Here is a 27,672-nt window from a genome sequence, read left to right as displayed (position 1 = left end):
TCATCCGAACGTCGTCGGAACATATGCAATTGATATCTCGTTGGAATCCTTATAAAATTATCTTTAATTTGATATATTTTTTGTGAAAAAATAAATTAAATCGAAAGAATTACGTAAATTTAAAGTTTTAAGATGATTTTAATGAGAGAGAATTAACTTTAATATCCTTAATTTTAATTAATAAATTTTTTAATTATGATATTATTTTAATCGCTAAATTTCCTAATTTAATAGCTAATATTTGATTTTAATGTGAGAGTATTAATCAGTTAACAATTGATAACTCCCGGTCCCTTTTATTTGAATAATAATAACATGCCTTATTTGATAATCAATTCATTAATCTCCATTATCCTAAAATTAAATACTTGAGGTGTGAATTGAATGCAAATGATCTCGTGTCATAATTGACTCAATTTCAAAGGGGAATATTCCACTTTCTTTCCTTGCAATGTATCCTTTCTTGTGCTTCGTTTCCATCACTGATTCCCTCTCCAAAAAAAAGAGCTTCTCCATACCTACAAATTGATGTGCATATCGCCTCTCAAGAGCTTATAAGTTCACTACTCAATCCCCTTTGCCTTTTCCACTTTGTCGGCGCGTGATCACTTTTTTTCTGTTGCTCGATTTCACTGTTTGTTGAGGAATTCGGCGCCGCTTCTTGTATTTATCCATATATCTTTTGGTATGATTCGTCCATTGTGTATATAATCCAGGGTTTTATGTTGTAGTGCTAATCGTTTTGCCCAATATGATAGTTTATCTATTGAGACTTTAACTAATCCTGATAATCACCCATTGAGTATTTCATGTTACTTTTTTTTGATTGGCTTGGGCATTTTGCAAGGTTAAGTGATTTCTGATTATGTATTGTAGTATTGTGGTGAATTATTCCTTAGATGGGCTGTTTTCATTCTACAACACGAAAGCAGTTTCCTGGACATGAAGATCCTGTTCTACTTGCTTCCCAAACGGCTTGTAAGTAACTTCCTTTTCCCATTTATGTGGATTGCTTGAATAATTTAATCTTAAATTGTTCACTTTTTAAGTAAGAACGGCTCCGTAGCTAAAGCATGTGATAAGAATCACAGTCCAAAAGTTATGTGCAATTATAACTTACCGACCCGTGAAATATACCATATGTGTAGTTTTCTTGGAAGCTCGGGTGCTAGGGCAGCCAAGTTTCCTATTTTGCTTATTTGGCTAGTCCTATTAAATGTGGATAGGAATCTCGTTAAGCGAGTCAGTTATTAGCCTATTACTCAGTTTTGTTTCCTCGCTTGCTGCGTTACTGGGTGTTCAAATAGTCAAAGAATTCGCGAAGAATACTTTTTAAAGCACTCAACCCCCCTCCCCTCCCTCTTGCATCTGCCTTTTTTCTGAGTTTCTGTTCTTTTTTCTCTAACTATGGCCTGACAGCCTGAATGAAAACATGCCATCTATTTTGATCGTTTGATCTCTAAATTACCGATGCTTGTTTAGTTGCTGGTGTTGATCTTCACATTGTTTTGCTTGCATGTTTTCATCTTTTGTGCATGAAAAATTCATGAGTCTCTTCAGTTCAGTTTGTGCTTTCCTTTTTCGGTAGTTAGACAGGAAGAACTTATGTGTCAGTCTTGCTTTGCAGTTAGTGTGAGTGAAGTTGAAGCATTATTCGAGCTGTTCAAGAGCATTAGCAGTTCCGTTATTGATGATGGGCTTATTAATAAGGTAATTTCCAACTGAATGTTGAGCTTGCCTTGTTCATAATTTTTATACTGCACCTTTCGTAGTCATTGAACAGTATGATTTCCACAAGTAATAATTTAGCATAACTGTATAACAAAAAAATCACTATAAATGGAAAACAGTTGTAGTCCTCTGTGTAATCTATCTTTTCTTCTCTATTTTATATAGTTGTGAATCAAAAAGTAATTTCTAAAATTGTCACAATTTGTTAAATAGAGCTACAAAGGTGACTCTTTCGCGATATGTTGGCACTATGCATTATGTTTTCTAGATTGTTCTATAATATGTATGCCCCCCTATTTAATGAACTCACATGTAATGCTCCCGTGATAAGTATTCCTTCGTCCCTCTTACTGTCTTTCTGTTTGCAATATCAGACTTATCAGTGGCTTTATGTCACCATGTGCAATAATTTTCTGATTTTTCTCTATAGTTTCACGGGTTTGTCAATCCTTCAAGAAATAGTAGTACATATTTACTGTGCATATCAGAATGTTTGGTCCCACTTGTGCAGATATATACACAGTTACACACTCCATTTCACTTATGTCTATGTTTGCAGGAAGATCTTCAATTGGCTTTGTTCAAGAATAGGAAAAAGGAGAATATTTTTGCAAATCGGGTAGGTGATTGACTCAGGTTATTTCCACGATATTTGATTTTTTAGATTGTAACATATGAATACTTGGATGGTTGCTTCTATATAGGTCATGGAAGGTTCTTTAAAGAGTAATTTTGAGAAAATCTGAACTTAATGATTCTTAGGTTGAAAATGCTTAGACTTATAAAATTTAGAGGTTCTGTTGATAAAGTATGTTCTTTTGAGTAGTCAGTTCATGTTGATAGTAAAATGTTTTTTCTTAAATTGATGGCAAATGATGAGGATGGCAATGGGAAATAAGGATAAACTATGTGAAGTAATAAATGATTGAGATATAATCTCTTGTTTGTAAAATTACTGACATGCCCTGAACTTGCTGATGAAGGTACACAATCTCGAAGTAATATACCTTCAGATCTTCTTTCAGCCTCTGTTCTCTAGCTGCCTTACCATCTTAACCAATCTATCTCAATGAAGTGTTAATGGTGACACTTAAACTTCTGAAAAAGGCTGATGTAGACATCAAATTCCTATAAAACACTTTCACTTCCTTCTGTTACCAAGAATTAGAAGAATTAGCAGATGCACTGTTTGACAGAGTTGCTTTAAGAAATGAAATAGACCCAGGTTTCCAGACAGTGAAGTGTGGTCTTTTCCAAACATAGAAACAATGATGAATATCAGCTGCAGTTTCTTAGTTCTTTTTAGTTATCAGTGTATTACCCATGAAAATCATTTCCTATTAAATTTTCTGAGAAATATTTGGATGCTCTTGCAACTTGACTCTAATTCCTATGACATATAGTTACTTCCATATCTTTGTATTAAGTGAACTAGCTTATAACCGTCTTTACAAGGCTATCTATAGAAGATGAGTTCATCAAAATTGGCACTCAGCCACTCTAGCAACTTGATTCTAGTTTCATTGTTCCTCTACACCGACTTAGAAACTCTTGAGATATGTCATTTGGCCTCCTGCCACTATTGATAATATGAGAACATAGCTTCCTCTCTCACAAGATACATGAGACTGAAGAATATTTTGACTTTTACATTTATGATGCTTGATATTTTAATATTTTAATGCTACAGAAATGACTTGCAATTTTTACATGGATAAAATATGACGGAACGAGTCTCTAATCTTCAGTTATATATTGATGGATCTTTGGCAAATTTTGTAATACTCCCAGCTGATGCTACTTTCAATGTACCTTTGAGATGGTATCATCTGTTTTATTATTCTCTTTTGATGCTATTTTATTTTTCTTAGTCTGTATGTCCATCTCTCACTTGCAGATTTTTGATCTATTCGATGTGAAGCAAAAAGGTGTAATTGATTTTGGGGATTTTGTTAGATCACTCAATGTTTTCCATCCAAATGCTCCGCAAGAGGATAAAATCAATTGTATGATGACATCTTCGTCTTTGACATAGTTTGCCCACTTTGGTCTTTTTGTCCTTTTAAAGTCAATAACTTGCTACACAAAGTAGCTATAACTTGCTTCTTTTCTCTCTTGTATTTGGATTGGGCATTGCAGTTTCATTTAAGCTATATGATATGGACGGAAGTGGATATATTGAACGCCAAGAGGTATTTATTTGTAACTATTTGCACCTTTTGTACTTTCCACATGTGCCCTGTTTTGTGGATACTCTTCGTTGCTAGAATGGAGTCAAAAGTGTGATGATTGATAGTTCTGGACTTATGCTGGATCTTTTTTCTTTGAGTATTATGTTACCTTTTTGGCTCTTTGTGCATGTTATCTAAGGCCTAAGTCTATAAATTTTGAATATCAGATCTACATAACTGTTGTGCCCAACTTGAGAAGCTCAATTTTCAATTTGGTGCTTAGATACAATTGGACATATGTGTGTATAAACCATTAGGTAAGAGACACTGATCTAAAACAAATTTTGTTATACAAATAGGCACTGCTTTCCAAATTAAATACTACCACTGATTTTGCCCCAAAAATTTGTTATTTAGTCACCGTTCTTCGTTTAGACATTCTTGAATCTTGAATTAATTTTCTCCGCAAATTATACTCATTGCATTTTTTTAGTTCTTGATTATTCATTCACGGGTAAGTGAACTTTCAGTATTGGGGCTTTGATTCTTGAATGTTGTTAGACTATCTATTATTAAGTGCACACTGAGGAAATTGAGTTTATTTTGTTAATTTATTTTCTCTTGAAATCAACTCCAGTATTCTTCACATTACCTGTTTTTTGTAGGTTAAACAAATGTTGATTGCACTTCTTTGTGAGTCAGATATGAAGCTGGCTGATGAAACTATTGAGATGATATTAGATAAAGTAAGTGGAGTTACACATAATTTTAATAAGTTCATTGCTGTGACGTTTTTTATGCTTCCTTCTGCTGCACTACTCTCTTCCCCATGACTTCAATATGTGATATTAGATGGTTGAGGGAAAAGGCTGATGTGTGTTTGTGTGTCAATACGGATTCTAAGTCATTGTTGATGTGTTTGGAAAATGCAATTCAGTGATCTGCTATACTGTAATTTCTGTTACCGTGCCCCTTTTTAATGGATATTATTTGCTCCCTTCACTAGTTTGGCTTTGTTAAACTGCTCACTAGGTGTGAACACTTTACATACTGTTGGTTGACGACGTCAAGATCTTTAGGTAATCATGCTTGTTTATGCAATCCTTGACAGACTTTTATGGAAGCCGACATTGACCAGGATGGAAAAATAGACAAGTCAGAATGGCACAATTTTGTGGTTCGAAATCCTTCATTGTTGAAGATCATGACACTCCCATATCTGAGGTAATCTTTATTGTGTGTCATCCATCCACAATCTCTCAACTATCTAGACAGACAAATTTAAGTGATTCATGGTCCGCAGGGATATAACTACGACTTTTCCTAGCTTCGTTTTCAACTCAGAGGTTGATGAAGTTGCCACATAAAAAATGATGCGACTCTACCTGTTTGTGAACCATTAGTTTAGAGGACGTATCAAGTTCTAATTACAGCAGGCATTGACACTTTGAAGCGATGTGGCTCTTGATGGACTAGGTGGATAATGCCGCCTTGTGATTTTTGACGAGGTTGTGACTGCGTGGAACTTAGCACCTTTCTCCCCCCTAGCCCATGCGCCGCCCCCTTCACATTTGTAGATTCCACAGTGTATTAACAGTGTTTAGTAATTGATGTACCTTGCTACCAAGAAGCATTTCTTGCATCAATAAACCTCAAACGTTTCATGGATTTAAATGTTTTTGTCTTGAAAGAAAAACTGTTGACCTTAGACTAGACCTGAGTGTATCACAATACAGGCTGTAGAAGGTAGTGGTCTTGTGGTCAGTCTGAAACAATTTTCTTATTCATGAGTTGCTATGTATTTATATAACTTGCCTTGCCATTTCCTTCTTGTTTTTCACCTGTCTTATAAATTCAAGTGCTTATGGAAAATTGTGTGTAGGTGCAAGTACTACTTGCAGACTAATTTCAACTACTTGCAGTGATAATGTATATTTGGGTCTATGAAGTTTCCCAGTACTTAAATTCTTTTTTTTTTTTTTTTTTTTTTTTGCTTCAGTTTCTTTGTTAACTTTGGCAAAACTGAAAAACTGAAAAACTAAGTGTAGAGAATTGATCGAATTCTAAGAAAGTTAAACGATTTTAGGTGCAATTACTTTTAATTTATTTTAGTTTCACAACGGTTTGCTAGATATGAGGTTACGAATCAAAGTCATATACTACTACTAGATTAGAAAAACAAAGATATGGATCGCATTGACCGGACACTCAAAGTAGAAGAAGCAATCTGTAAAATTGACTGGACTCTTTGTATCAAGCAATGAAAAACGAAATAAGCAGAATTTTTCAGACGGAATGAGAAAACTCACCGGATTCTTTGTGAGGTAGAATGAACGGCTGCTCAAAAGCAAAGAACTTGCTGTCTCATTTTATAGGAATTATTAGGGCAATACTGAGGATAGTTTAGTAATTAAATTAAATTAATGAGGATAATTTTGGCAATCATAATTTTAATCCTTGCTTGTGACTTATTGTACCAAACACTACAATAAGATAGCTCAAAATTATCTTAAGCTACCAAACACCCAATATATGTAAATTAACTAATCAAAACTATGATTACTATCATAATGGTATCATGTCTAGTCGAAACATGACATAGCTACCAAACGAGCCCTAAGTATTAAGGGCCTGTTTTGTAGTGTGGTTAGGATTATGATGATATGGATTGCTAAATGGATTAGTTTAGTGGATTTGTAATGTTAGTAATCCAGATTCAAAATTGTTTTGTAAAAGGGATATATAGGGGAGCATTAGAGTGCATCCTTAATTAGAGTTACAACGTACATCCAATCTCGTGCTGCCACATGGCACAAAAAATGCAATATACATTTGTGAAGTCGTAGATGGATTTCTGCAGATTGCATTTTTGTTATAGATGAATTGCATTTTATATTGTTAAGTTTTGCATTTTAACATAAATTGTCTACAATGCAAAATAAAATATATAAATGCAATCCGTCTATATATAAAATGCAAATTAAACAGTCTATATCTAAAATGCAAAACTCAACAATAAAAAATGCAATCTATCTATAACTAAAATGCAATATGCCGAAATCTATTTATAACTTCTACAAATGTATATTGTATTTTAGTGTATACAATATTGCATGTTTCGTGCCACGTGGCAGCACGAGATTGGATGTACGTTGTAACTTAGTTAGCATATTAGTATATTCCGGGATATATATCCTCAGTTCCTTGTCATATGTTTTGTAGATGTAATGTCATAATAGGTTATAACACCAATGATGACCTTATAATCATTTTGTTTTTCTAATTACGTCCAAAGCCATACACTTCTTCAGCATATCACAGATTTCACGCATTGAACATACCCACTGTTCAAGGTGCATCCACCAAGAATCTAACTTAAATAACCATTATCACAAATTTTAGGCCATGTGAGAAATCCAGCTTACAAAACACAATGAAAAGTCTGGATAAGGACCCTTGTCCTACTTTAATCCTACTACAAAATAGGCCACAGGAAATCATTTGTATGTAAGACACATATCATGCTGCGGTAGCATTTTTTATTTCGATGAATCATCCCTAAAGATAAAACAACTTCGATGCAGTCGCGCTGCAAACTTTAACGAGCAAAGACAAGAATTGACTTACAATATGTTATACAAATGTTTCTTTGGTTTGTGCTTATTAATGTAAATGTTGGGTGACCTTTGGAAAGACATAATCCAGTATATAAAGGCAATTGGGAGTACAAGTTAAAGATCTTAAGAGCACATCCAGCTTTCATTACTAGATTATCATATCTATATTTAGAATGAAGTACTTTAATTTATCTTAAGATCATATCATTTCTATAAAAGTAAACATTTGTTTTTAACGAGTTAAAATGAGTTTTTAAATGGTTAACTGAAAGAGTGTTTTATTTTGATTTTTTATCACTTCATTTTTACACATTGAAAAAAATGCTATTTTACACATTGAAAAAATGGATTTTAGATAAGTGGTCAAAGTCAAACTAAATTAGAAAAAGAAAAAAAAAAATCAAAGTCAAACCCCCTTAGCCAGTGTTAGGGTTTAAGGCTGAAGCATCAAACACCAGCAGCAGAGTGTAGAGGTGCCTGAATTCAATGGACTCTATCGTTGCTTCACTTTTGAGCAGTTTCCGACGGGTTCCTCCGGCGGCCATTCCGGCAGTGCTCGACTGCATATTGACGTCCACCGCCGCCTCTCCATCCTCATTTTTCCATCGTCTTCTTGATGAATTTCCCCACATCTCAAAGGTGCCATTTTTACCATTTTTCTTCTGTTCTCCTCGCAACCATTTGCACATCAAATTGTTCTCCGTTACTTATCTGCCTTTGCGAATTTGAATTGAACTGTAATTAATTGTGCAAAGTAATTATCATGCTTTAAAATTGATTCATATCCCGTTTAGTTATTTGTTTGACGAGGAAATGTCAAAAAAGTTGCATTCACTGTGGCTATTTTCCTAGAAGTGCGAAAGCCTATATGCATCTGATGCAAGAACATGAGTTATGGAATTGAACCACTTCAATGCCATAGTGCCTTGTCTTCCAAAGTGATGTTTGAGGTTAGGTAGATGGCATTCGTTATATGAAGAGCCTTGGAAGTCTTAGAAAGCTTGCTTGACTTTTTAAAATCTTAAACAACCAGCACTTACCTTTTCAGTAACCAAGATGCGATTTTCATGTAGGATATTGCGCAAAAAGGTGAACAGATGGACAGTGAGCAGTGTAACTCTGTTACAACCTATGTGGCTGCCCTATCTCACTTGGTAAAGAAGTCTGGTGAGTAATTTTGCTATTGAAGATACTTCCATTTCATTGTCTTTTTTCAGTTTTTGTATATGATGTTATGCCTATCTTCTTGAATGGAAAATGCTCCTTTTTGACTGAATTTAGGTAGCAGTCGATATATTTTTTAACCAGAAATGAAGTCTATTTTTCATACTGTCAGCATTGGTAAATACTCCCTCTGTCCCCAAACAATATTCTTCCTTTTCCATTTTGGCCTGTCCCACAAAATTAGTCTACTTCCATTTTTGGCAAGTTTTTCTCTATTATGAGGTGGGCCCATTCTCCACTAACAATAGTCCAATCACTTTTTCTTTCCATCTCTCTCTTACTTTACCAATTTCGGGTTAAAACCTGTGGCGCCTGCAAAGTCCCTATTTTTATGGGCCGGAGGAAGTATCTAACTGTTAATAGTATATTAGGTTGAGCTGAGAATTAGGAAATTTGTGACACTTTGATTGAGACACCATCGAAGCTCCGGTGCTTTTTTTTTGTCGGAAAGCTACTTTCGAGCTACTGAATAGATGACATTATCTTTTACAATTTGCAAGGATGGTTAGATGATTAGAGCTCAAAGGCTTTGTTTGATTGTTTTGTGGCTATAATTTCCTGCAGGTCCTCATGACATGCATATATTTGTTTGTAGTATTTGGATTCCCTTACTAAAGTTAGTTTATCCGTGTGACCGTGAGATATTTAACGAGGTAGATCATTCAATTTCTGTCTTTTTACCATCATTCCTGATTTGTAAATCAGTATATGACACTTTACCCTGCTTCTGTTTAATGCTTTTATCCCTTCATCTGAGTTCAGGTTTCAAGTCTGTTTCTTAATCTTGTAAAAGAAACAAACAGCTGGGATGTTCTAGAAGAGACCATGGTTCCTCTTCTATTAGGATCAGTTGGTTTATCAATGGGTATGAGTCAAAGTGAGCAGTTTGCAATATACAAATGGAGTGAAAATCCGATCTCTAATGGTTCCATGGATGATGGCATGAAACTCAAACCGCTTGGGGACTTTCACAGCAAGTTAACAGAGAACTGTGTACCAAAAGATGTTTTAGTATGTAATTCTTATGGTATCCCATTACAGATTGCTTGTAATATTTTAACTCTAACTTTGGATGCTGCTCTTTGGAGTACTTATGAAAATGTTATACCAGAGTCAAGTGTAGCTAGTGGATCCTTGGCAAAAACTTTTGCAGGGAAAATCCTATGGGACCTTTCTAGTTTGACTCTTAAAATGCTTATGCAAAGTTCAGAACATCGGTCAACTGCAATAAAATTTCTTCTTCCATGGATTTTTAATGCATTCGCACGGGAATATACATTCAAAGTAGCAGTTCCTGGGACCTCTCATGTTTTAACTAGGTATATAAGTTTGTATCACTGATGCTCTGCAGTTACCTAAGATTTTGTTTTAAAATTTTAGCGTTTTGTTGGTGTTACAGGGAGGACAATTTTGTAAAAATTTGGAATTGTTGTAAGTTATTGTTTGTGCTGGGATCTTTGGAGAGAAGAGATGCTTATGATATACTTTCCCTTTATTTCTCTCTTCCATCACCAGCTGATGAACATAAAGAGTTGGATATACGTGGAAGAGAGGGAAAATTTGATTTAAGAGATGACCAAACATTTTGGGATGAGATAAAGAGAGGCTTGGTAAACACAATTTGTATAAATGTATCTTCTTGTTGAGTAAGCCTTCTGTGAAATATAATGTGCATATTGCTTTTTTGTTCCTTCTAAAGCTTGATAAGGAGAGCTTGTTGAGGAAGCAATCACTGCTGATACTAAAGACAATTTTAAACTTGAGCAAGGAAAGGAAATACTACTCTGATATTTTTGAGGAAGTATCCGAGGAGAAAGGTTCTCGTTCTGATACAATGGGCAAAAGAGGGAGGTGGGCAGACAAAGAAGCCCAGTCATTGGGCGTAGGAAGAATATGCAACTATAATGAAGTAATTTCCACTGGCTGGTATAGGTGGGAGGCCTTTGTTTTTCTATATGAAATGCTCGAAGAATATGGTACTCATTTGGTTGAGGCAGCTTGGAATCACCAGGTTTGAAGTCCTAATTTTTTCACCATGTTAAGTTCCTTTCTTCTTTCTTAAACAAAGTGGTTCATGTACTTTCTGCACTAATTTGACAGATAAATCTTTGTGGTTGAGTTAGCTTGAATACGCAAACCCCTGTTTATAAATCATGAAAACATGGGAGTTTCCATCTTTGATTTCAATAATGTCTGTCTGTTGAAGTATGCCAATAGCATGTTCATGTTTTTTGCTTCATTTCTTGCCTCTTATGTGGTTCTCCTGATCTCCTCAACAATTAAAATGCAGCCACTTGAGGTGTAGTAATAGTTAGGGGGAAACTATATTGTTCATAACATGTCCCCTGTTCTCACTGGAAATAGCACTTTTCCATAACCTCCAGACTGGCATATATAAGTGATGTCATTGTCCTTGAGTTTGTCTTTACAACGTGCTTAAGTTACTAAATTTCCCGTTTCTGCCCCATTATGTGAGTTAACTTGTGCAGTTATGCACTGAACTCCTCCTGGTTGCTAATTTTAATCTTTGTTGCGTTAATGACCTATAGTGTGCTGTAATGTAGTGCTGCCACCTGCCAGCCACTATCTTATGGCAGAATGACCATTATTGACTTTTTTTTAACATTTCTCCTTTTCTTGCTGGCTTTCGTAGATTATGCTTTTGCTTCGTTCTCTTCCATCAGAAAACACTGTGTGCTCTGCTAATGAAGAACTCTATCACAGTCGTATGGCGACGGCTGAGCAAATTTTTGAATGGTTAGCAATCTTATGGGAGCGTGGCTTTTTCCATGACAATCCTCTAGGTACAATAGATTATTGTAGCTTCTGATTTTCGTTAATAGATGTTGCTTCTTTTTTTCTCTTGTCTATGTTGGTATATATGTTTTTTCTACTGAAGACCAGTAATTGGTTTTTATTGCAGTGCGATGCCTTATTATGCAATCATTCTTGTCCATTAAATGGGATAACTATGGATGCTGCGCAAGAGTAGTGCCCACAAGCTTCATACTTGGTCCATTTATTCGAGCATTAAATGATCCTGTGCACCACAAAGAATTTGGTTTGTTCATATTATTTATGACTTGCAAATTGTAGAGTAAATTATGTTTCCATTCAGACATGCACAGTTCATCAAAATATTTTCTGTCATAGGTGCTAAGGAAATATATTCTTCTTGGGCAATTGAAGCATCATCAAGATTTCTTTGTCTATATGCTAGCTATATGGAAGACAGGTATGATGATATGAAGGCTTACACAATAGTTCTTCAAACTAACTTGCATATAAAACTTTTGTGCTAGACTGTTAACTATATGGAAGACCGGTATTGTGCGGGTGAAGTCTTGGTGGGATCGATTAATCCCAAAGCTACGACTTTTGCCACTATTTAACAAATCAATAATTGACTGACTTAAAGTTGAGCTGTGTGGCATGTGGAATAATCTTCGCCTAAGTAAAAAGAAGTCCATCATTGATGTCTATGTACTTATTTTAACGACTTCTTTAAAACATGTAAAGCGTGTTTGATGGGACCGAGTTCAAATATTTCAGATTTCTTTTGTACTTTGGTTTCAAAAAAAGAAGAAACTAAAAGAAATATGAAAAGATGGCCTTTATTTTAAGGGCTAATCATATTTTGTGTCCCCAAGCGACCAAGCCCAACCTATGTTTTTCTTTTCAAACCCCTCAAGTTTGATTTATGTTCCTCTTGGCGTGATCCGATGATGAAACATTGAGTGAGCGATTTGTTTTGTTTAATCTGGTTTGGTGACCCCAATTTTCACGTTTTCCTTAAAATCCCAAAAGTTGGAAAAAGTTCGATTTGCAAACCAATCAAGAAAAAATAATATAAAATGATGTTTACATTGTTTATTTAAATTGAGAACTTGTTTATGTTATTATTTTTAAAGATATAGTTGAAGCCATCTGATCTTATTTCAGGCAGCACATTTCGTTTCTGGTCGATCTGTCTCTTGTTCCTAAAATGCATTCTTTTGGACGGGCTGGGCTTATTTGCCTTGTGGAGTGCATAGCAGCTGCTGCTTGTCGTGATCCCAAACCTGATAATCATGATACTGATGCTACCAGTAATGTGATCATAGGTGAATCAGTGGCAAACTTCTGTCAAATTGATAGAGGTCACGTATTAGATGTTTGGCGGTTTATTCTCGAGTGCAGCAAACAACATTTTAATACTAAATACCGTCGTCAAGGTACCAAACTAGTCCTGTCTTATTCGTCCATCTTTCTGCTAAAGAATGTCTTTCTGACCTTAAGCTCTGTTTTAGTTTGCGAAAAGATATTAGCAGCTGCTGCCTCAGTGATGTGCGGAAGTGATATTCCTTTGGAGATCCTTTCTCACTTCATTTCTAGCCTGCCTCGTGAATATACTGATTATGGTGGTATGTCTAGGTTGTGTGCTAATGTTTAGTTTTTACCCGCATTATAAACTGTTGTAGATTGGCTGATGTTTTTGTTTTTTCTGAGTGGATACATCTCTACAACTCCTTTTGTTTAGGTTCATTGAGATATGTGGTTCAAAAATGGCTCCGTGGCCCTGATTTTCAACTTCTGAAGGCTCTTAATGGATTTCCTGGGAACTTTCTCACCTATCACCAGTCACAAGATTCACAATCTACTTTTGACGATGAAGAATTGGAGGCATGGGGATCTGAAGCAAAACGTTGGGCTCGAGTTCTTTTTCTTGTAGCAGACAGTACGGAGCACATCAGACCACTTTTCAAGGTTTTTATATACATGAAAATGTGTTTGCATGTGTTCATTGTGTATATGATGTTGTAGTGAACGAGCCTGAACTTGCTATCAAGTTATTGATTTCATAGACAATTTGACGTGCTTGGAAAGTAAGCATAAATGAGAGTCTATATGCTATTTGGGGTCTGGAAAACTTGCACATCTGGCATATTTCTGAACATTACAAGTGAGTTCTATATTATGACAGAAGTTGTTGATTCATTAATTAGTTAATTGAAGCTGACAATGAATGGTTCCATGTCACCTTTTTCTGTTAAAAAATATGCTGCAGACATATAATGATTTACCCACTGGTCCCACTCTGAACATGTTCGCCAGCTCAACTTCTGAAGTAGTGCAAATAACCAAGATATTGTATGACTTGATCTGAAATGGGTCCAGAGTAAGCACAGCCTGATGAATCCATATTATCACTTCTACACAATATTTGCCTGGGCAGTTTACATTGTTGAAGCAAAACTGAAGGAGTCAAAAGGCCTGGTGCTCAAAAATTTATTTAGTTACAGGAATATACATAGGAATTTTTCTATAATGAAATTGACCCCCAAAGAAAGTGCAGAATATTGAATTTACTGTGATGCAATTTTTTTTTCGCTCTGTAGACTCATGTGAGGATGGAAGACTCATTCATAGCTAACGGTCTCCAGAATGGACATTTACTAATATATTTTTGAACTTACTTTATCTTACTTAGTAAATATTTGAAATAGTTCTGTTAATCATAGAGAGCATTTTCCAAGTTCACATTTTGGTCAGTTCTTCCAGCTATGTTTGAACCTCGATGTATTTAGATATTTTTCTCCTGATTTCTCTCAAATTTTGTGTGCATTAAACCTTTCTGCAGTTCATTGAAGATCACGGACATGCCGTCTTCAAAAAGAATAATTCAGAGCTGACGGCAGTGAAATTTCTCATTCTTATTCCTAGTTTGATTGAGGAACTTCAAGTAATCAAAGAGAAAGTAGCTATTGTTCCAGTTACAAGAATAGTGAATGAAGATCTTAACATGCATACAATTGTAGATAACTTCAGTTTCATGGAAGAATCAATTATCTTTGACAAGTTTGGAGTAGTATTTCTTTCATTTTTGGTATGGATCACCATTATAGTTTTCAGCTTAATAAAATTGTGGAACAGCTTCATATTGTTTGTTCATATGGTTTGACAGGAAGAATTGATGTCATTTACCAAATTATCGTGTTCTGTCTTTTGGTCATCTGTGGTCATAGAGGACATGGCCCTGCCAGGTTCAATTAGAGGGAGACTAGGGGGTCCGAGTCAAAGGCGCTTACCCAGTTCTCCATGTACTTCTGTTTTGGAAGCTGTAAGATAGTTCATATGTTCTCTGCATTTTATTCCTTGTCATTTCAAAGCCTTTCATTTTTTTGTGGTTATAGTTTTTCATGTATTCCGAGCTTCTGCCTTAATGACCCGTTGACTCTTCAACTTGTCCATAACAAGTGATGACAGATAGACAGATTTTCTGGAAGTAGTGTGAGTGATAAAGTTGAGTAAGTAGCAGTTGAGAGTTGTGTTATATATATATATTTGTGTATAGGGAAGGGTTAGGATACAAACCATTCATTCTCTGTGGAACATGTTACATGTATGAATTCGGTGGCTAATGTATGAATTCAAAAATTTGATTTTTTTGTTACCTGTGGGATTCGATCCCACGACTACAAATTCATGCAGCAAGGTGATGAATCGACTGTAGATCGAATCCTTCTTTCCCAATGATTCTTGCATCCACCCCTTACCCCAAATCTGTTTGGAAGGTTTTTGCTTGGCAGATTCAGTTTTTTCAAAGTTGTTGAAAAAGCTGCTCAGTCGTGATGAGTTTCAAGACCTTCTGTGTAAATTAGTCTGAAGATATGGAGTGTTTCTTTTTGATTTGCTATTATTCTCTAAATTTTTGGATCCGTTGAATGTTGGAGTTGGTTGCACAATATTTAACCATGTTCAGTTACGTGGCTGGTTCAATCTAATCAGGGAGGATCTGTTAACAAAAGGGGCATAGTATTATGGGGCGTTATCTAGCTTGAAAGGAATGGAGGAAGCTTAAATGATTCATGTGGATATGGAGTTTTGGAAGGTCTTTAGAAGGATTAAATCTAGGATGGTATTGTGATTTTCAAATCACAATTAAGTTTAAAAACCAATTGTGTTTGATTTTGTTAATGATTGGTGTTCCATCCTCTGGATTGCCTTTGATTTTTATGGATCATTTGTGCCTTTGCATTTCTCATCCTTATTAGTCAATTTTTTTGTCTCTTATCCCACCACCCAAAAAATTAAAACCAAAACAAAAGAGAGAAAATGCACGACGGAACATGAGAAGGTTGTTGTTTGTTCAGAACTGGTGATAAAATGAATGTCTACAATCAAAATGGAGATGTTGTAATATCACAAACATATGTATTTACTGATAATTGAGATGAAGTGTTCTGTGTTTATGAGAGTGCTTTGAAATAAGTATTCTTAATTGATGTCAAAGTGATTCATGTCAACATATTTGTATATTGTACTTGGAGCCAGATGCTGGCTTTGCTTTTGGTTTATTTATTTAGTTAATTTTGTCAACAGCATTTTAGATTTTCAAGTTTTAATTACACTGTCAAGTAGTTACTTTTCCATTTAGTTTTCCTAAGATTTTCATTTCTCTTTCCTCAGATAACAGCCGTAAGGACTCTTGCTTCTGTGTTGAGATGGTGCGTGCAGTACAAAACAGATGGGCTGGTTCATTCAGCTGAAAGCTTACTCTGGAAGCTCTGCTGGAAGATTATCACAACTCCAGCACCTATATCAGAGGTGTTTTAAGAAATTTGATAGTTGTCATGAAATGATTAATTAGTTGTAGTGTATTTATTTTTAATCTTAATATATTGTTTGCTTGAGTGGTGTTGCTGAATACATGTAAAGCAGGTTGAAGCAGAAATACGCATAGCTGCTTATGAAGCATGTGCTTATGCTTTGAAGGACTTAGTGTCTGTATTCTCCCCAGTGACATTGGATATTATGACAGAGAGTGATGGTATATTTCAATCAGAAACCGACGACAATGCTCGGTTGGATATGTTTGTTAGCACTTTTATGCATAATATCAATCAAATTATTGATGGGGGAAAATTGGCTCGGACACGAAGGGCAGTTTTGATGAATTGGAAGGTAATACTACCCTTTCATCTTGTTCTAATAGTCTCTTGAGTAATTTTATTATGCCTATGTAATGTTAATACCTGATATCACTATGCAGCAGAAAAAAGGGTGAGGTAGCTCGCATATATAACAATGTAGAATGCGCAACTTATACTTGCATTTCACTTTTCCAACATCTGTGAAACCTACTCATGGTGTTGAATTTTAGGTAGAAGTTCCGTGGCTAAGACTTCGCTTGTATAAATAGTTTGGTGGTGAGATGAGGATCACTATAGTTCTATAGTGCTTGCTTTCTTCAAATATCATACTATAATTAACCTTATATTCCTCAAACCCTGGAGTTCGTTACAGGCATGCACATCCTTGACTGACATTTGTATCATTAACATTTGTAGTGGTTAAGAAGCCTAATGTTCTAATAGGAGCACATTGGATGAAGAATCGAAGTAGATACATTCTGCAAAAAGCCTTTACTATCACAAAAAGCTAGACATTTTGTTTATTTAATGCTCCACAAGCCTTAACTGTAGTAAGTATAACCGTGCAAGTAGCAAGCCAAATGCAGAAAAAGAATGATCCCAGTGTGATTGTTCATTGTTGTATATGATTCAACGTTGAATTAAATATTAAAAATGAAATGCTAAATAAAATAAAATAAGTCAGATTAATTTTGCCTACAAAATAATCATAACTGTAGGACTTACAGAGGGCCTTGTGGATTCTGACCAAGATGGCTGCATTGTGCTGGGAAAGCATATGGCTACTCGCAAATACCAGATGTCCCTTTCCTGTGGTCATCCTTTAGTACCTTTTTATGTGGGCTGTTGTATAGTTGATACATACAGAGGAGATGTCTATGAACTTTCCATGAAAAAGGCTTCCAGTGATATTGGTGAAGTTAAGGAACCCTTCTTTGGGGTTTCTGAAGACAACTCAGCTTAGCTAGAGTGGTCTCTCTTTGATTTGAAAATTGCAAATCACAAATTTGTTCATCTTTCTGTTTCTTTTTAGTTTTTTACACATACTCGTCACATATTTATTTTCATGTCTGATGTCTGTGGTGTGGGGTGCCTTAAATAAATGTCACCGAGTCTTGAAACAGGCATAGGTACTTGCTTTGGTAATAATTTGACATCTGGCCATCTGAACATTCATATTCTTCTTCTGTGATTCGAGGCAGTTCTGGACCATTCATGACTTTATAGTCAATTCATAGTACTGATTAGTAAAGTTTTTCGCTTTTCAGTGGTGTCTGTTCAGAATCTCTTTTCATAGTTCTGGACCATTCATGACTTGTTAGTCAATTCATAGTACTGATTAGTAAAGTTTTTTCACTTTTCAGTGGTGTTGTTCAGAATCTCTTTTATCCATACCAATTAATGCACTTCACAATGGAGTTCAATTGGAGACCTGTAAATCTTTCTTCTCAAACGCAATTGCCAAACATATTTTTGGTGATCTTGTTGGAAGGTAAGAATCTAAATGATGATTGCAGGCTGCCATTTAAAGCTATTCCTTCAGAGTAGCTGTTGGAAATTACTTTCATCCACTAATAGTTGGCTCTATCACATGTGTCAGTAGGTAAGAGGCTTATGCCGCATATCTATATCACATGTGAAGACATGTTTTGGGGGATGGATATGCCTCTTACCTACATGACAAATGCATTGAACTATGTGTTTGAAGTAGTTTGGTTAAAGGGGCAATTGTAATAAAATAATCAACAGCTTATCCGTCCATAGTTATTTTAGTAATGTTATTATCAGTACTATATCTTTATCTCTTTAGTCCTTTTACAATTTCTATTTTCTGAATGCATTAGTGGTGGAAAAGATTATGTAGTTTCATTGTGCTTCATCGGAGCTTTTAGTATGTTTTTTACTGTTTTTTTTGCGGTAGGCTCATCTTTGCTTTTTTGTTTGAGTTTTCAGCCTTGAAAATGCTGGGGAGATTTCGGTCTTGCCCATGCTCAGATGTGTTAGGTTAAACATTGAACTGTTGGCTTCCCAGATACAGGATCCAGCAGAATTTTTCCGTGGTGGAATATCTATTGAGGTAAGCTCTGCGGTTCAACTAAATACGTTGCTTTATATAATGAAATAATATTCAGTTTTTCTTTGTAAGCCATATAATCTCAAAATATTCATTGGAGCTGTACGGCTTAACTTCCTGTAAATGCTTGTCTTTGTAGATGATGTGGCTTTTGGTTAATTCTTCATGGATACTGCATATCAACTGCAACAAAAGGAGGGTGGCTCCTATTGCTGCACTCTTATCATCTGTCTTGCATCAATCAACGTTTGGAGATCAGCTCATGCATAAATCTGATGATGGTCCTGGACCTATGAAGTGGGTATGTTTTATACTCCCCTTCTCCCTCAAAATGAGGTCAATTTTCTTTTTTGACATGTGTGTGCGAACCATCATCATTTTGCAGTTTGTTGAGAAAATTCTCGAGGAAGGGACGAAAAGTCCACGAACAATTCGTCTTGCCGCACTACATTTATGTGGGCTTTGGCTAGCCTATCCAAATACGTTGCAATACTATATTAAGGAGCTGAAGTTGCTAACTTCTTATGGTTCTGGTATGCTATATTATTAAGTGCAGCATTATCCGTTGCGCCTTGTCCACAATATTCCGTGACAGGCTGCGCTGTCTAGAACATATCTCGTTTTGTGATTTATTTATCGATTTATCACATCTCTTTTTGTACAGTTGCTTTTGATGAGGATTTTGAAGCAGAACTGGTTGAAAATCATGATGCAAGGGCTGAGGTTTCACTGTTATCGAGAAGCCTGGATCCTGAGTTAACAGATGTAAGTTACCAAATTTGATGTATCAGTTCCGCAATTGCATGTTTCATGCTTACTTCGATGTTTCATTTTTTCATTTAATCATAGGAAAATGATTCATTTGTTAACCGTGCTTCCGTGGAAAGTGAACTTCACCTATGTTTTTAAACGCACACACGACATGTGCATTTTTTTCCTTTTCTGGAAATAAAAAAGGTTCCCATTTTGGGAACCTTTTTCTTGGATTGACCCTAAAATAGAAAAAACCTAAGTTTGGGCATCATAATAAGTGCTTACACCCTTATTTGGAAGAGTGGTCACGAAAAGGGAAGTGGGTCATCTTCGGTGGGATGGAGTGAGTACAATTTTATGGTTTAGCTCATATTCGCCAACATGGAATTTAGCAATGCTGTCAAATATCTTCCATGTCGGTGCCATGGCGCTATGCCATGGCAGTTTTTGGTGAAAACACCATCACCACATTGGTTTTTAGCGTTTTTTTTTGTGGCGGCTGCCATGGGCGTGGCGCCATGGTGGTCGATTTTGACTTTTCAGCATCAATATTAGTGGTAGGAAAGTCATGATGCCTGTACTTGAAGCAAGTTCTGGAATAACGCTCGTATTCCATTTTGGTGATTATATTTGCAATGTAGGCTGATAGATGATCCTGCAATCCAATGCGATTATTCGAAGATGTATTTGCTTTATTTTTAAAATTAGTTGTTTATCTCCTCTATGAATTGGGTGGAGCTTCTGTCTTATGCTATATCTTTTCTGACTAAGTAAGACTACAATGCTTCTGATCAGGTGTTTATCAACACAGAGTTGTATGCACGCGTATCAGTTGCCGTGATGTTTTCCAAACTCGCGGACATTGCGTATTCAGACAAGTGTACTTCTACAAACGAAGACAAGTGTGCAATTATCTCATCTGGCAAATTGTTTTTGCTTGAACTCCTGAGCTCTGTGGTATGCTTTTTTTTTCGTAGTTGTTTAGCAGTCCTCTAACCCGTCGTCTTGTTGTTTCAATGTGAGAGGGTAGGCACTGGTCTTCTGTCAGTGGATTGCACATACACAGATATTTTACTCATGTGCTGTCATGCAAAGATGACAGTTGAACTAAGATATGACTACTTGCTACACTCAAGTTCAAATAACTAATGAATGCAGTATTTCACTTCCATTGAGAAATACTACCTCTGTCCTTGAAAAATAGAAACTATTGGAATGGCATGAGTTTTAATGCACAATTGGTAAAAGTAAGAGAGAAGAGAAAAGGTAGTGGAAGTAGTGTTAGTGGATTGTGGGGTCCATGTCCTAAATAGAAAGTTTAGAAAGGTTCTATATTTAAGGGACATCCCAAAATGGAAATAGTTTCAATTTTTAAGGGACGGAGATAGTATGTTTAAGTCCTCTGAAGTTTTTCTTTTGCGGATGCTTATCTTTTTGTGGTAGGTGAAGAACAACCTTTAGTCTTTATGCCTGTACCTTTAATCGTATTCAGAAAATATCCTATACAACCTTCTGAGTTGTAGTTTTCTTTGCATTGTTTCCCAACAGCATTATTTACTAGTTACATGTTATTTTATGCTACATCATAATTGTTTCCACTCTTATTGGATATGGATATAGGTGAGCGCTCATCAACTGCTTATTCTGATTTGTTGTCAGGTGAATGAAAAAGATCTCTCTAAGGAGTTGTACAAAAAGTATAGTGCGGTAAGTTCCTGGTGGAGACGTGACATCAAAGTGCAATAATATGTCTAGTTGAGGAATTATGAACTGTTCGACTTTATTTTTTATCTGGATGCCCCTAGGATTTTTTTTTAATCTTTTTCTTTATGATGTCATTTTCTCAAAATACAATTTTCTTTGGTCTTTCCTCATCTTTATCCATTTCTATTTACGAGTGTTGCGCTTTAACATATGTGATAAAAAACACTTGGGAGTGAGTTCAATAAACGTATGGGATTTCAAAATCTATATTAGTTTTTCGTTATCATATTCATAATTCTTGCTTGATGGTGGTCAACAAAATGAACATAATTTTCCTTATCCATTTTTTACTCTTTTCAGATTCATAGACGGAAAGTTCGCGCATGGCAGATGATATGTGCGTTGGCTCGTTTTGTTGACCTAGATATCATTGAGGAAGTGACATTAAGCTTGCACACATCAATTCAAGTGAGTAACTTCTCTCCAATTCCGAGTTTTCTTTGTTCAGCTGCCATGATTAAATTTGGCTTGGATGCTCTAATTGCTGTGAGTCTTTGATAGGTTCAATACTTCCGTGGTTGGAAATGTAGATAATATAAGGGACAAACGGAATAATAAAAAGGAAATAATTTATTTAGCTCCGTAGCACAGGGAACGTCTCGTGTTCATTTATTGTCCAGTGAAACTTGAAAGGTGGGAAATGGATTAAGGCTGATAAGTTCTTGACATTTTTTTGCGCATTGAAAGGTACAATTTTTTGGTTTATCATTTAGGGATTCACCCCAATACTTGATTATGCATTCCGGGATATGGTGGTGAAGAAGTATTCTTGACTCTTTTAATCTTGCTTCTCATAGGAAAATTGCTGCACAGGCACTGCCTTTCTGAATTATAATTGTTGATGTTCTGATATTCATTCTCATGTGTTTTGCAGAGGAACAATTTACCCTCAGTTCGGCAGTACATGGAAACTTTTGCCATATATATATATTTGAAGTTCCCTTCACTTGTGAGTACATAACTTTTTGCTTTGCCTATGCCCCTACTCCACTTTAAAGTTGAAAAAAACAATGTCATTTTCATAGATAAGTTTCTTTTCTCGCTGTGCTTACTATCTTTATTTTTAAATTAGCCTACTATTTTCTCCTTGCTGTTTTCTTCCGTCTATGTGAACTTCTGTGACTATAATGTTGGGTGATGCCTAGTGGGTACTTTTTACTTTTTGATAAGAAACAAGATTTATAGATTGAGAATGAGAGTATATTTGGCCTATTTTACTTTCAATATTCTATATTGGGTCCCTCTAAATTGGTGGCTAGAATTGAAGAATTATATGTAATTCGAAAGTCCAGCATACTGATAATATCGGATTATTGATATAGGGATTAAAGTAGGCTTCTGAGGAGGCTGTCTAATATTTGTCTTGGGAATGAGAATTATCTGTTAAACTAGAGTAAACTAAACACAATGAGATCACGTAATCGATAATGAATTGAAAATGCAGCAGCATTGACAATTTTAGATGGCCGTTACTGAAAAAGTTGAGAGATGTATAGTTTTTCTGATGTATTATGCTCAATTTTCTGTCTTTAACTTGCAAAATTTTCATTCTTAGGCCTTTTCCTTCTCCTCATTTTTACAGGTTGGCCAACAATTAGTTCCTCTGCTAAGGAATTATGATTTGCGGCCTCAGGTGAGGAAAAACTATATGCTACTCCGTATATTTTTTTGTTTCTGGTTGAAATTTCTGTTATTAATTTTCAATATCATGAAATATGCATCACAATAACACCCTGCACAAAGAGTCCCAGATTTGATCTCGCATTGGTTTACACATGATTCCTGAATTTATATTTCTGACATCTATAAAATTGAGGAAGTTTAGCCTCAATATAAGTTAAGTGGGTGGGATACATGCCTCTTTGATCCCTAACTAACAAAGTCTTTTGTAGGACTTTGAACGTACTCGCTAAGAAGATATAGTGAATGTTTGAACTTTGCTATGTTTAAAAATAGTTATATTGTAAGATTTTCATATTGGAACTTTTAGTATCAAGTTCTTCAAGTGTTTGTACAAGTCTTTGTAGTTCACTGTTTACTAGCACTATGCATGTATCAAAAAGAATTTCCTTGGATGCATTCCATGTTATTGTTCTTTTGATTCATTCCATGTTATTTCCTTGGTTTTGAAGTTGACAGTTCCAGAATTTTCTACTATGAGTAAGCACCAGTGTCTCGTAACCTGAAAAACCGAGACCATATTTCAGAAAAGTACTGTGCGCCACACCATCACCATAACTAAAAGAATCGTGAATTCGGTCCTAGTTTGACTGTTTGAGTCTCAACCTAATATCTTGTATGCAATCCACTTATTTCAGGTGGTATTAGGGTCTCTTGTCATCACTTTTGGATCCTTGTTGGGCTCATTTCATCATTATTGAGCTTATATTTATTGAATATTTAAAATCTCATACATGGCTTATATTAGGTAAAACTGGTGATGGCCCCAAGATTCTTACCTATACAGTGCTCTATAATGCAGGCTTTGTCATCATATATTTTTGTAGCAGCTAATGTCATTCTTCATGGGGAAAAGATTCAATCTGGGCATCTAGATGAACTGCTTCCTCCAATAGTTCCATTGCTCACATCTCATCATCACACTTTACGGGGATTTACACAGGTCACACTTCATAAATGGAGAATGTTTCTTATTCTCTATATGTGGACCTTGGAATATTGTATTTAATCATTAGTATTAAATTGCAGATATTGCTATACCATGTCCTTGAAAAAATGTTTCCTGATTCAAATCCTGCGGCCTGCTCTTCCATGTCCTTGGAAGGGAGGTGCTTTGTGGATTTGAGATACTATTTGGAGCACAACTCAGATTGTACACGGTATGATTATCTTATTAAGCAATTCTTGGAGTTCCTTCTATGAAGGTTAGGTGCGAGTTGCCTATTACTGGTCCTACCACAAGGTTTCCCTTATATATTGGAGTCTGTCGTCCTCTCACTAGTGTATTGATTTATTCCGTCTAATTAGTAATATTAAAGTGTAGGTTGCTGGAATTAATCTTTAATTACATAATTTTCATTTAGTAATAGAGTTTCATCTAAGTTCTTGTGTGCTGTAATAATATAATTTCATATGGACACCAGTTTATGTGGTTCGTTCTCTCGCTGGTGTTTTATCATTTTATGTTGAAGGTCATATGTTCTACGGAGTGACATACAGAACTGCTTCACATTTATGTGCTGAAACTTTAGAGCTAAGCCTAACAATATCAGAGCTGAACTATGGGTGTTATGTGCATTCAGTGGTCAGCGTCTGAATATAACATATGCGGTATCCTAAATCAGTATCATGACAAAGAGGCCAAGTCCCAGAGGATCAATGGTGACTTGACTTGCAGGAATCAATTTGAGTGATCGAGAAAAAGGCTACAAAACATAATTTCCCTGAATTTAACATAATAAAATAGTCGGCTGTTGGTTTATAAAATGTAAGGATTCCGAAAATAGTTCATTGCTCAGGTATATGAATTTCAAGAGTAGTTAAAATAGAAGATCTTGTGTGACCTAAACTTGGTTGAAATAGTATGCTACTATTGTGATAGTCAGACTTCAGAATAACTTCGTTTTTACTTCGTAAGAGTTGCCAGATAGGGAGAATAACTGAACATGGGTATGTGTACTTATTTGTAAATTTAAGTAGGAAAATCCAATTCAAAGGGCCCCTGCACACTCTTGTACTATCAAATACAACAGATTTTTCCCACAATCTTGATTCTTCATATTGTTGTTGGACATGAGTAGGTCTAAACTTGGTACTGCTCTATATTTCTTATTGGTTGGTATTGAAGGCTGCATATGCTGTGATTCATTCTTTTGTTAGTGATCTCTATCAATTATCAATGCAGGTTAAGAGCTTCCATGGACAGTTTTCTTGATTCTTTTGATCCTATTAAATCTGTATCTCCAGCTGGGATTTTTACTAACAGGGTGGAGGTGAGTTATGATGAACATTTTTTTGCTCTTGCTTTTAGAGTTTAATTATGCGAAAATAGATTGCCTGTAGCGTGTCGCCATTTAGATGCCGTGTTCTCAATGAAATATGCTATTGATAAAAACGAGTGACTAGCAAATCAAATTGCTAGAGTTGGGACATTTATTTTCTTTGCCTACTGATGTTGACACTAAATTCCCTGCTAGAGTTGGGACATTTTGGATCCTTTTTTTTTGGTGGTACGCCATCCACATATTCATGTATTTCAGGATAATGTTTCTCCTTTGTATAAGGAAAATAACTACTTGCATGCCATATCTCTCTCTAGAGGAGGTGACTCGAATAAAATATACACTGTGATTGTAACAATAATGTTAATTGGATATTTTATATACTTGTAATCAATTCAAGTATAATTATACAAGGTAAATCTTAAATTTACATTTTCGAGCTACCTTATGTGAGCTTGCTAACTGCCTAACATACCGACTAATATCAAGCACAAGCTTGATGCATTCATGCGAATGAAACCACTAAAGGAGCTTTCATAAACCAAATTAGAGTAGCTTGTCCATAGCTGTACTCATTTTTACCTTAGTTATATGGTCCATTGCTTGTATTGCCGGTAGTTCTGGCTCTTTCTTACTCACTTCTTAATGCTCCATACTGATGATATTTGTGTAGGAGCAAGAATTTGAATGCGTTCCAGCGACACTTATGGACCGAGTTATAGACTTTTTGAACGTAAGCACCTAGCTACTGCATTTTACATTTTCCTTTAGGTTTGTGGCTTATAATTAATTTTTACAGGAAACAAGGGAAGATCTTAGGTCATCAATGGCTAAAGATGCAGCTGCTATCCAGAGTGAGAGCATCCATATTGATGAACGTCCTAAATGTCCTGAAACACTGGACTCCAATGGAGGACACTCCAAAAACCAGTTGGGAAAAGAAATCCTATATGACTTCCAACGAAAAATTTCCCTTTCCAAGAATGAGAAGCTAGAAACGGGCTCAGCAACTTTCTTGGATAAAGGGACATCTCGTGGATCATTATTGGGTACGTCAACATGAATAACTTGACTGCTCTCATTCTTACTTTAAAAGCATGTTAGACATACAAGTTTCTTCTCTATCTTGCTGATTTTCTTATGAAGATATATAACATGATTTTCTTGAATCATGAAACGCAGACATGGAAAATGAAGATCATCTTCTTGACCAGTTGCTAAATACAAGGGGAGAGATAGGTGAGAAGTTAAAGGCAAGCAGGCAACAGATTATCATTCAAGCATCCCTAATAGATCGGATTCCTAATTTGGCTGGCTTGGCACGGACTTGTGAGGTAACTAGACATTGTTTACCTTCTTACTTGTGCTCACATCTCTGCCGTGTTCAATTACTGACGGTTATTATATATCCCAGGTATTTAAAGCAGCTGGACTAGCCATTGCTAATAAGAATGTACTTAATGACAAACAGTTTCAACTTATCAGGTAATAATAAATCTTGTCATATTTTTTTACTGTATTTCTTTAGAACTGTCTTATCACATTTTATGATTCTAGTAAAGTAAAATTCATCATAATGATCTAGTACAATCTAAAGAAGTACTATATGGCATTTGTAAATGTTTGGGGTTGTTTGATCAGTGTAACAGCAGATAAGTGGGTTCCCATGATGGAAGTCCCAGTGGAAAGTATGAAAGTATTCTTGGAGAAAAAGAAACAACAAGGTTTTGCAATCCTAGGTCTCGAGCAAACTGCACATAGCATACCGTTAGACCAGTACAAATTCCCTGTAAAGACGGTAAGTCATCCCATCCCCCGCACTGGCTTGATTAGTATGGTGATTGTTTGTGGGAAGTAATGCAAGAATTTTTATGGGAGTTCAACATTTGCAGGTATTAGTTCTGGGTCGGGAGAAGGAAGGAATACCTGTGGAGATAATCCACATGCTGGATGCTTGTATTGAGATCCCGCAATTAGGTATTGTTAGGTCGTTAAATGTTCATGTCAGTGGCGCCCTCGCGCTTTGGGAGTATACTCGCCAGCAGAGGCAAACCTCACACTCAACATAACTTGTGTCAGCTTTCAACTCTAATCTTCATCTATATTAAACATTAAAGAAAACTTTCCATTGTTATTTTTTTGGCGCTAGATTTTGAAAATTAATTTTCTGTTTCTAAGCTGCAGCGTTTTTTAATTTACAACTCATGCACAGCATACACACACACACGCACAAATTAATGTACATTTTTTACGAAGAAAATAGAACCAAACTGAATCACTGCCAATTTTTTTATATTAAATTGGAAAAATTGAATTTTTGTATTTATAAATATATACTCCCTCGGTTCACAAAAAATAATCCCATGGATGACACAAGTTTTAATGAGAAATTGGTAAAATAAGAGAAGAGAAAAAAAAAGCAAGGAAAGTAAAGAGATGGAGAAAAAGTAGGTAAAGTATGTG

General features: G+C 35.6%; 2 protein-coding genes across 4 annotated transcripts; both read left to right on the top strand.

The window, feature by feature from the left end:
• The first annotated feature begins 404 nt into the window (after positions 1 to 404).
• Positions 405 to 5,724, top strand: LOC125223170 (calcineurin B-like protein 9). The gene is made up of 9 exons (XM_048126182.1): positions 405 to 685; positions 877 to 978; positions 1,628 to 1,710; positions 2,291 to 2,350; positions 3,629 to 3,737; positions 3,871 to 3,923; positions 4,568 to 4,648; positions 5,014 to 5,126; positions 5,206 to 5,724. The coding sequence occupies exons 2-9, from the start codon at positions 900 to 902 to the stop codon at positions 5,267 to 5,269; spliced, it is 642 nt and encodes a 213-aa protein (XP_047982139.1). The 5' UTR covers positions 405 to 685; positions 877 to 899; the 3' UTR covers positions 5,270 to 5,724.
• Positions 5,725 to 7,980: 2,256 nt separating this feature from the next.
• Positions 7,981 to 27,343, top strand: LOC125223082. 3 transcript variants are annotated; one of them, XM_048126049.1, is made up of 35 exons: positions 7,981 to 8,158; positions 8,593 to 8,686; positions 9,308 to 9,396; positions 9,506 to 10,062; positions 10,143 to 10,353; positions 10,443 to 10,754; positions 11,397 to 11,547; positions 11,667 to 11,804; positions 11,897 to 11,978; positions 12,686 to 12,957; positions 13,033 to 13,146; positions 13,263 to 13,489; positions 14,364 to 14,609; positions 14,688 to 14,843; positions 16,193 to 16,330; positions 16,445 to 16,687; positions 18,021 to 18,148; positions 18,610 to 18,733; positions 18,870 to 19,031; positions 19,116 to 19,263; positions 19,395 to 19,495; positions 20,279 to 20,440; positions 21,143 to 21,190; positions 21,548 to 21,655; positions 22,122 to 22,196; positions 22,830 to 22,880; positions 23,730 to 23,870; positions 23,957 to 24,087; positions 25,113 to 25,200; positions 25,883 to 25,942; positions 26,009 to 26,258; positions 26,392 to 26,543; positions 26,624 to 26,694; positions 26,851 to 27,007; positions 27,102 to 27,343. In XM_048126049.1, the coding sequence occupies exons 1-35, from the start codon at positions 8,006 to 8,008 to the stop codon at positions 27,276 to 27,278; spliced, it is 5,517 nt and encodes a 1,838-aa protein (XP_047982006.1). In that variant the 5' UTR covers positions 7,981 to 8,005; the 3' UTR covers positions 27,279 to 27,343. The 3 variants fall into 3 exon arrangements, with proteins under 3 accessions (XP_047982006.1, XP_047982007.1, XP_047982008.1); XM_048126050.1 differs by having other exon boundaries at positions 8,140 to 8,158; positions 9,339 to 9,396; XM_048126051.1 differs by lacking the exon at positions 9,308 to 9,396 and having other exon boundaries at positions 8,140 to 8,158.
• Positions 27,344 to 27,672: the final 329 nt, after the last annotated feature.

This window comes from Salvia hispanica, chromosome 4, assembly GCF_023119035.1.
Source record: "Salvia hispanica cultivar TCC Black 2014 chromosome 4, UniMelb_Shisp_WGS_1.0, whole genome shotgun sequence".
Lineage (NCBI taxonomy): Eukaryota > Viridiplantae > Streptophyta > Magnoliopsida > Lamiales > Lamiaceae > Salvia > Salvia hispanica.
Note: the sequence above shows the minus strand (reverse complement) of the source record. Positions and strands in the feature narration are given on the sequence as shown.

Excerpts from the sequence above, each read along its gene's own strand:
- LOC125223170 (XM_048126182.1), top strand. The coding sequence starts at position 900 with ATGGGCTGTTTTCATTCTACAACACGAAAGCAGTTTCCTGGACATGAA. Across the intron at positions 1,711-2,290 it reads ATGATGGGCTTATTAATAAG|GAAGATCTTCAATTGGCTTT; the intron begins GTAATTTCCAAC and ends CTATGTTTGCAG. Across the intron at positions 2,351-3,628 it reads AGAATATTTTTGCAAATCGG|ATTTTTGATCTATTCGATGT; the intron begins GTAGGTGATTGA and ends TCTCACTTGCAG.
- LOC125223082 (XM_048126049.1), top strand. The coding sequence starts at position 8,006 with ATGGACTCTATCGTTGCTTCACTTTTGAGCAGTTTCCGACGGGTTCCT. Across the intron at positions 20,441-21,142 it reads TTGAACTCCTGAGCTCTGTG|GTGAATGAAAAAGATCTCTC; the intron begins GTATGCTTTTTT and ends ATTTGTTGTCAG. Across the intron at positions 26,544-26,623 it reads GCTTGGCACGGACTTGTGAG|GTATTTAAAGCAGCTGGACT; the intron begins GTAACTAGACAT and ends TATATATCCCAG.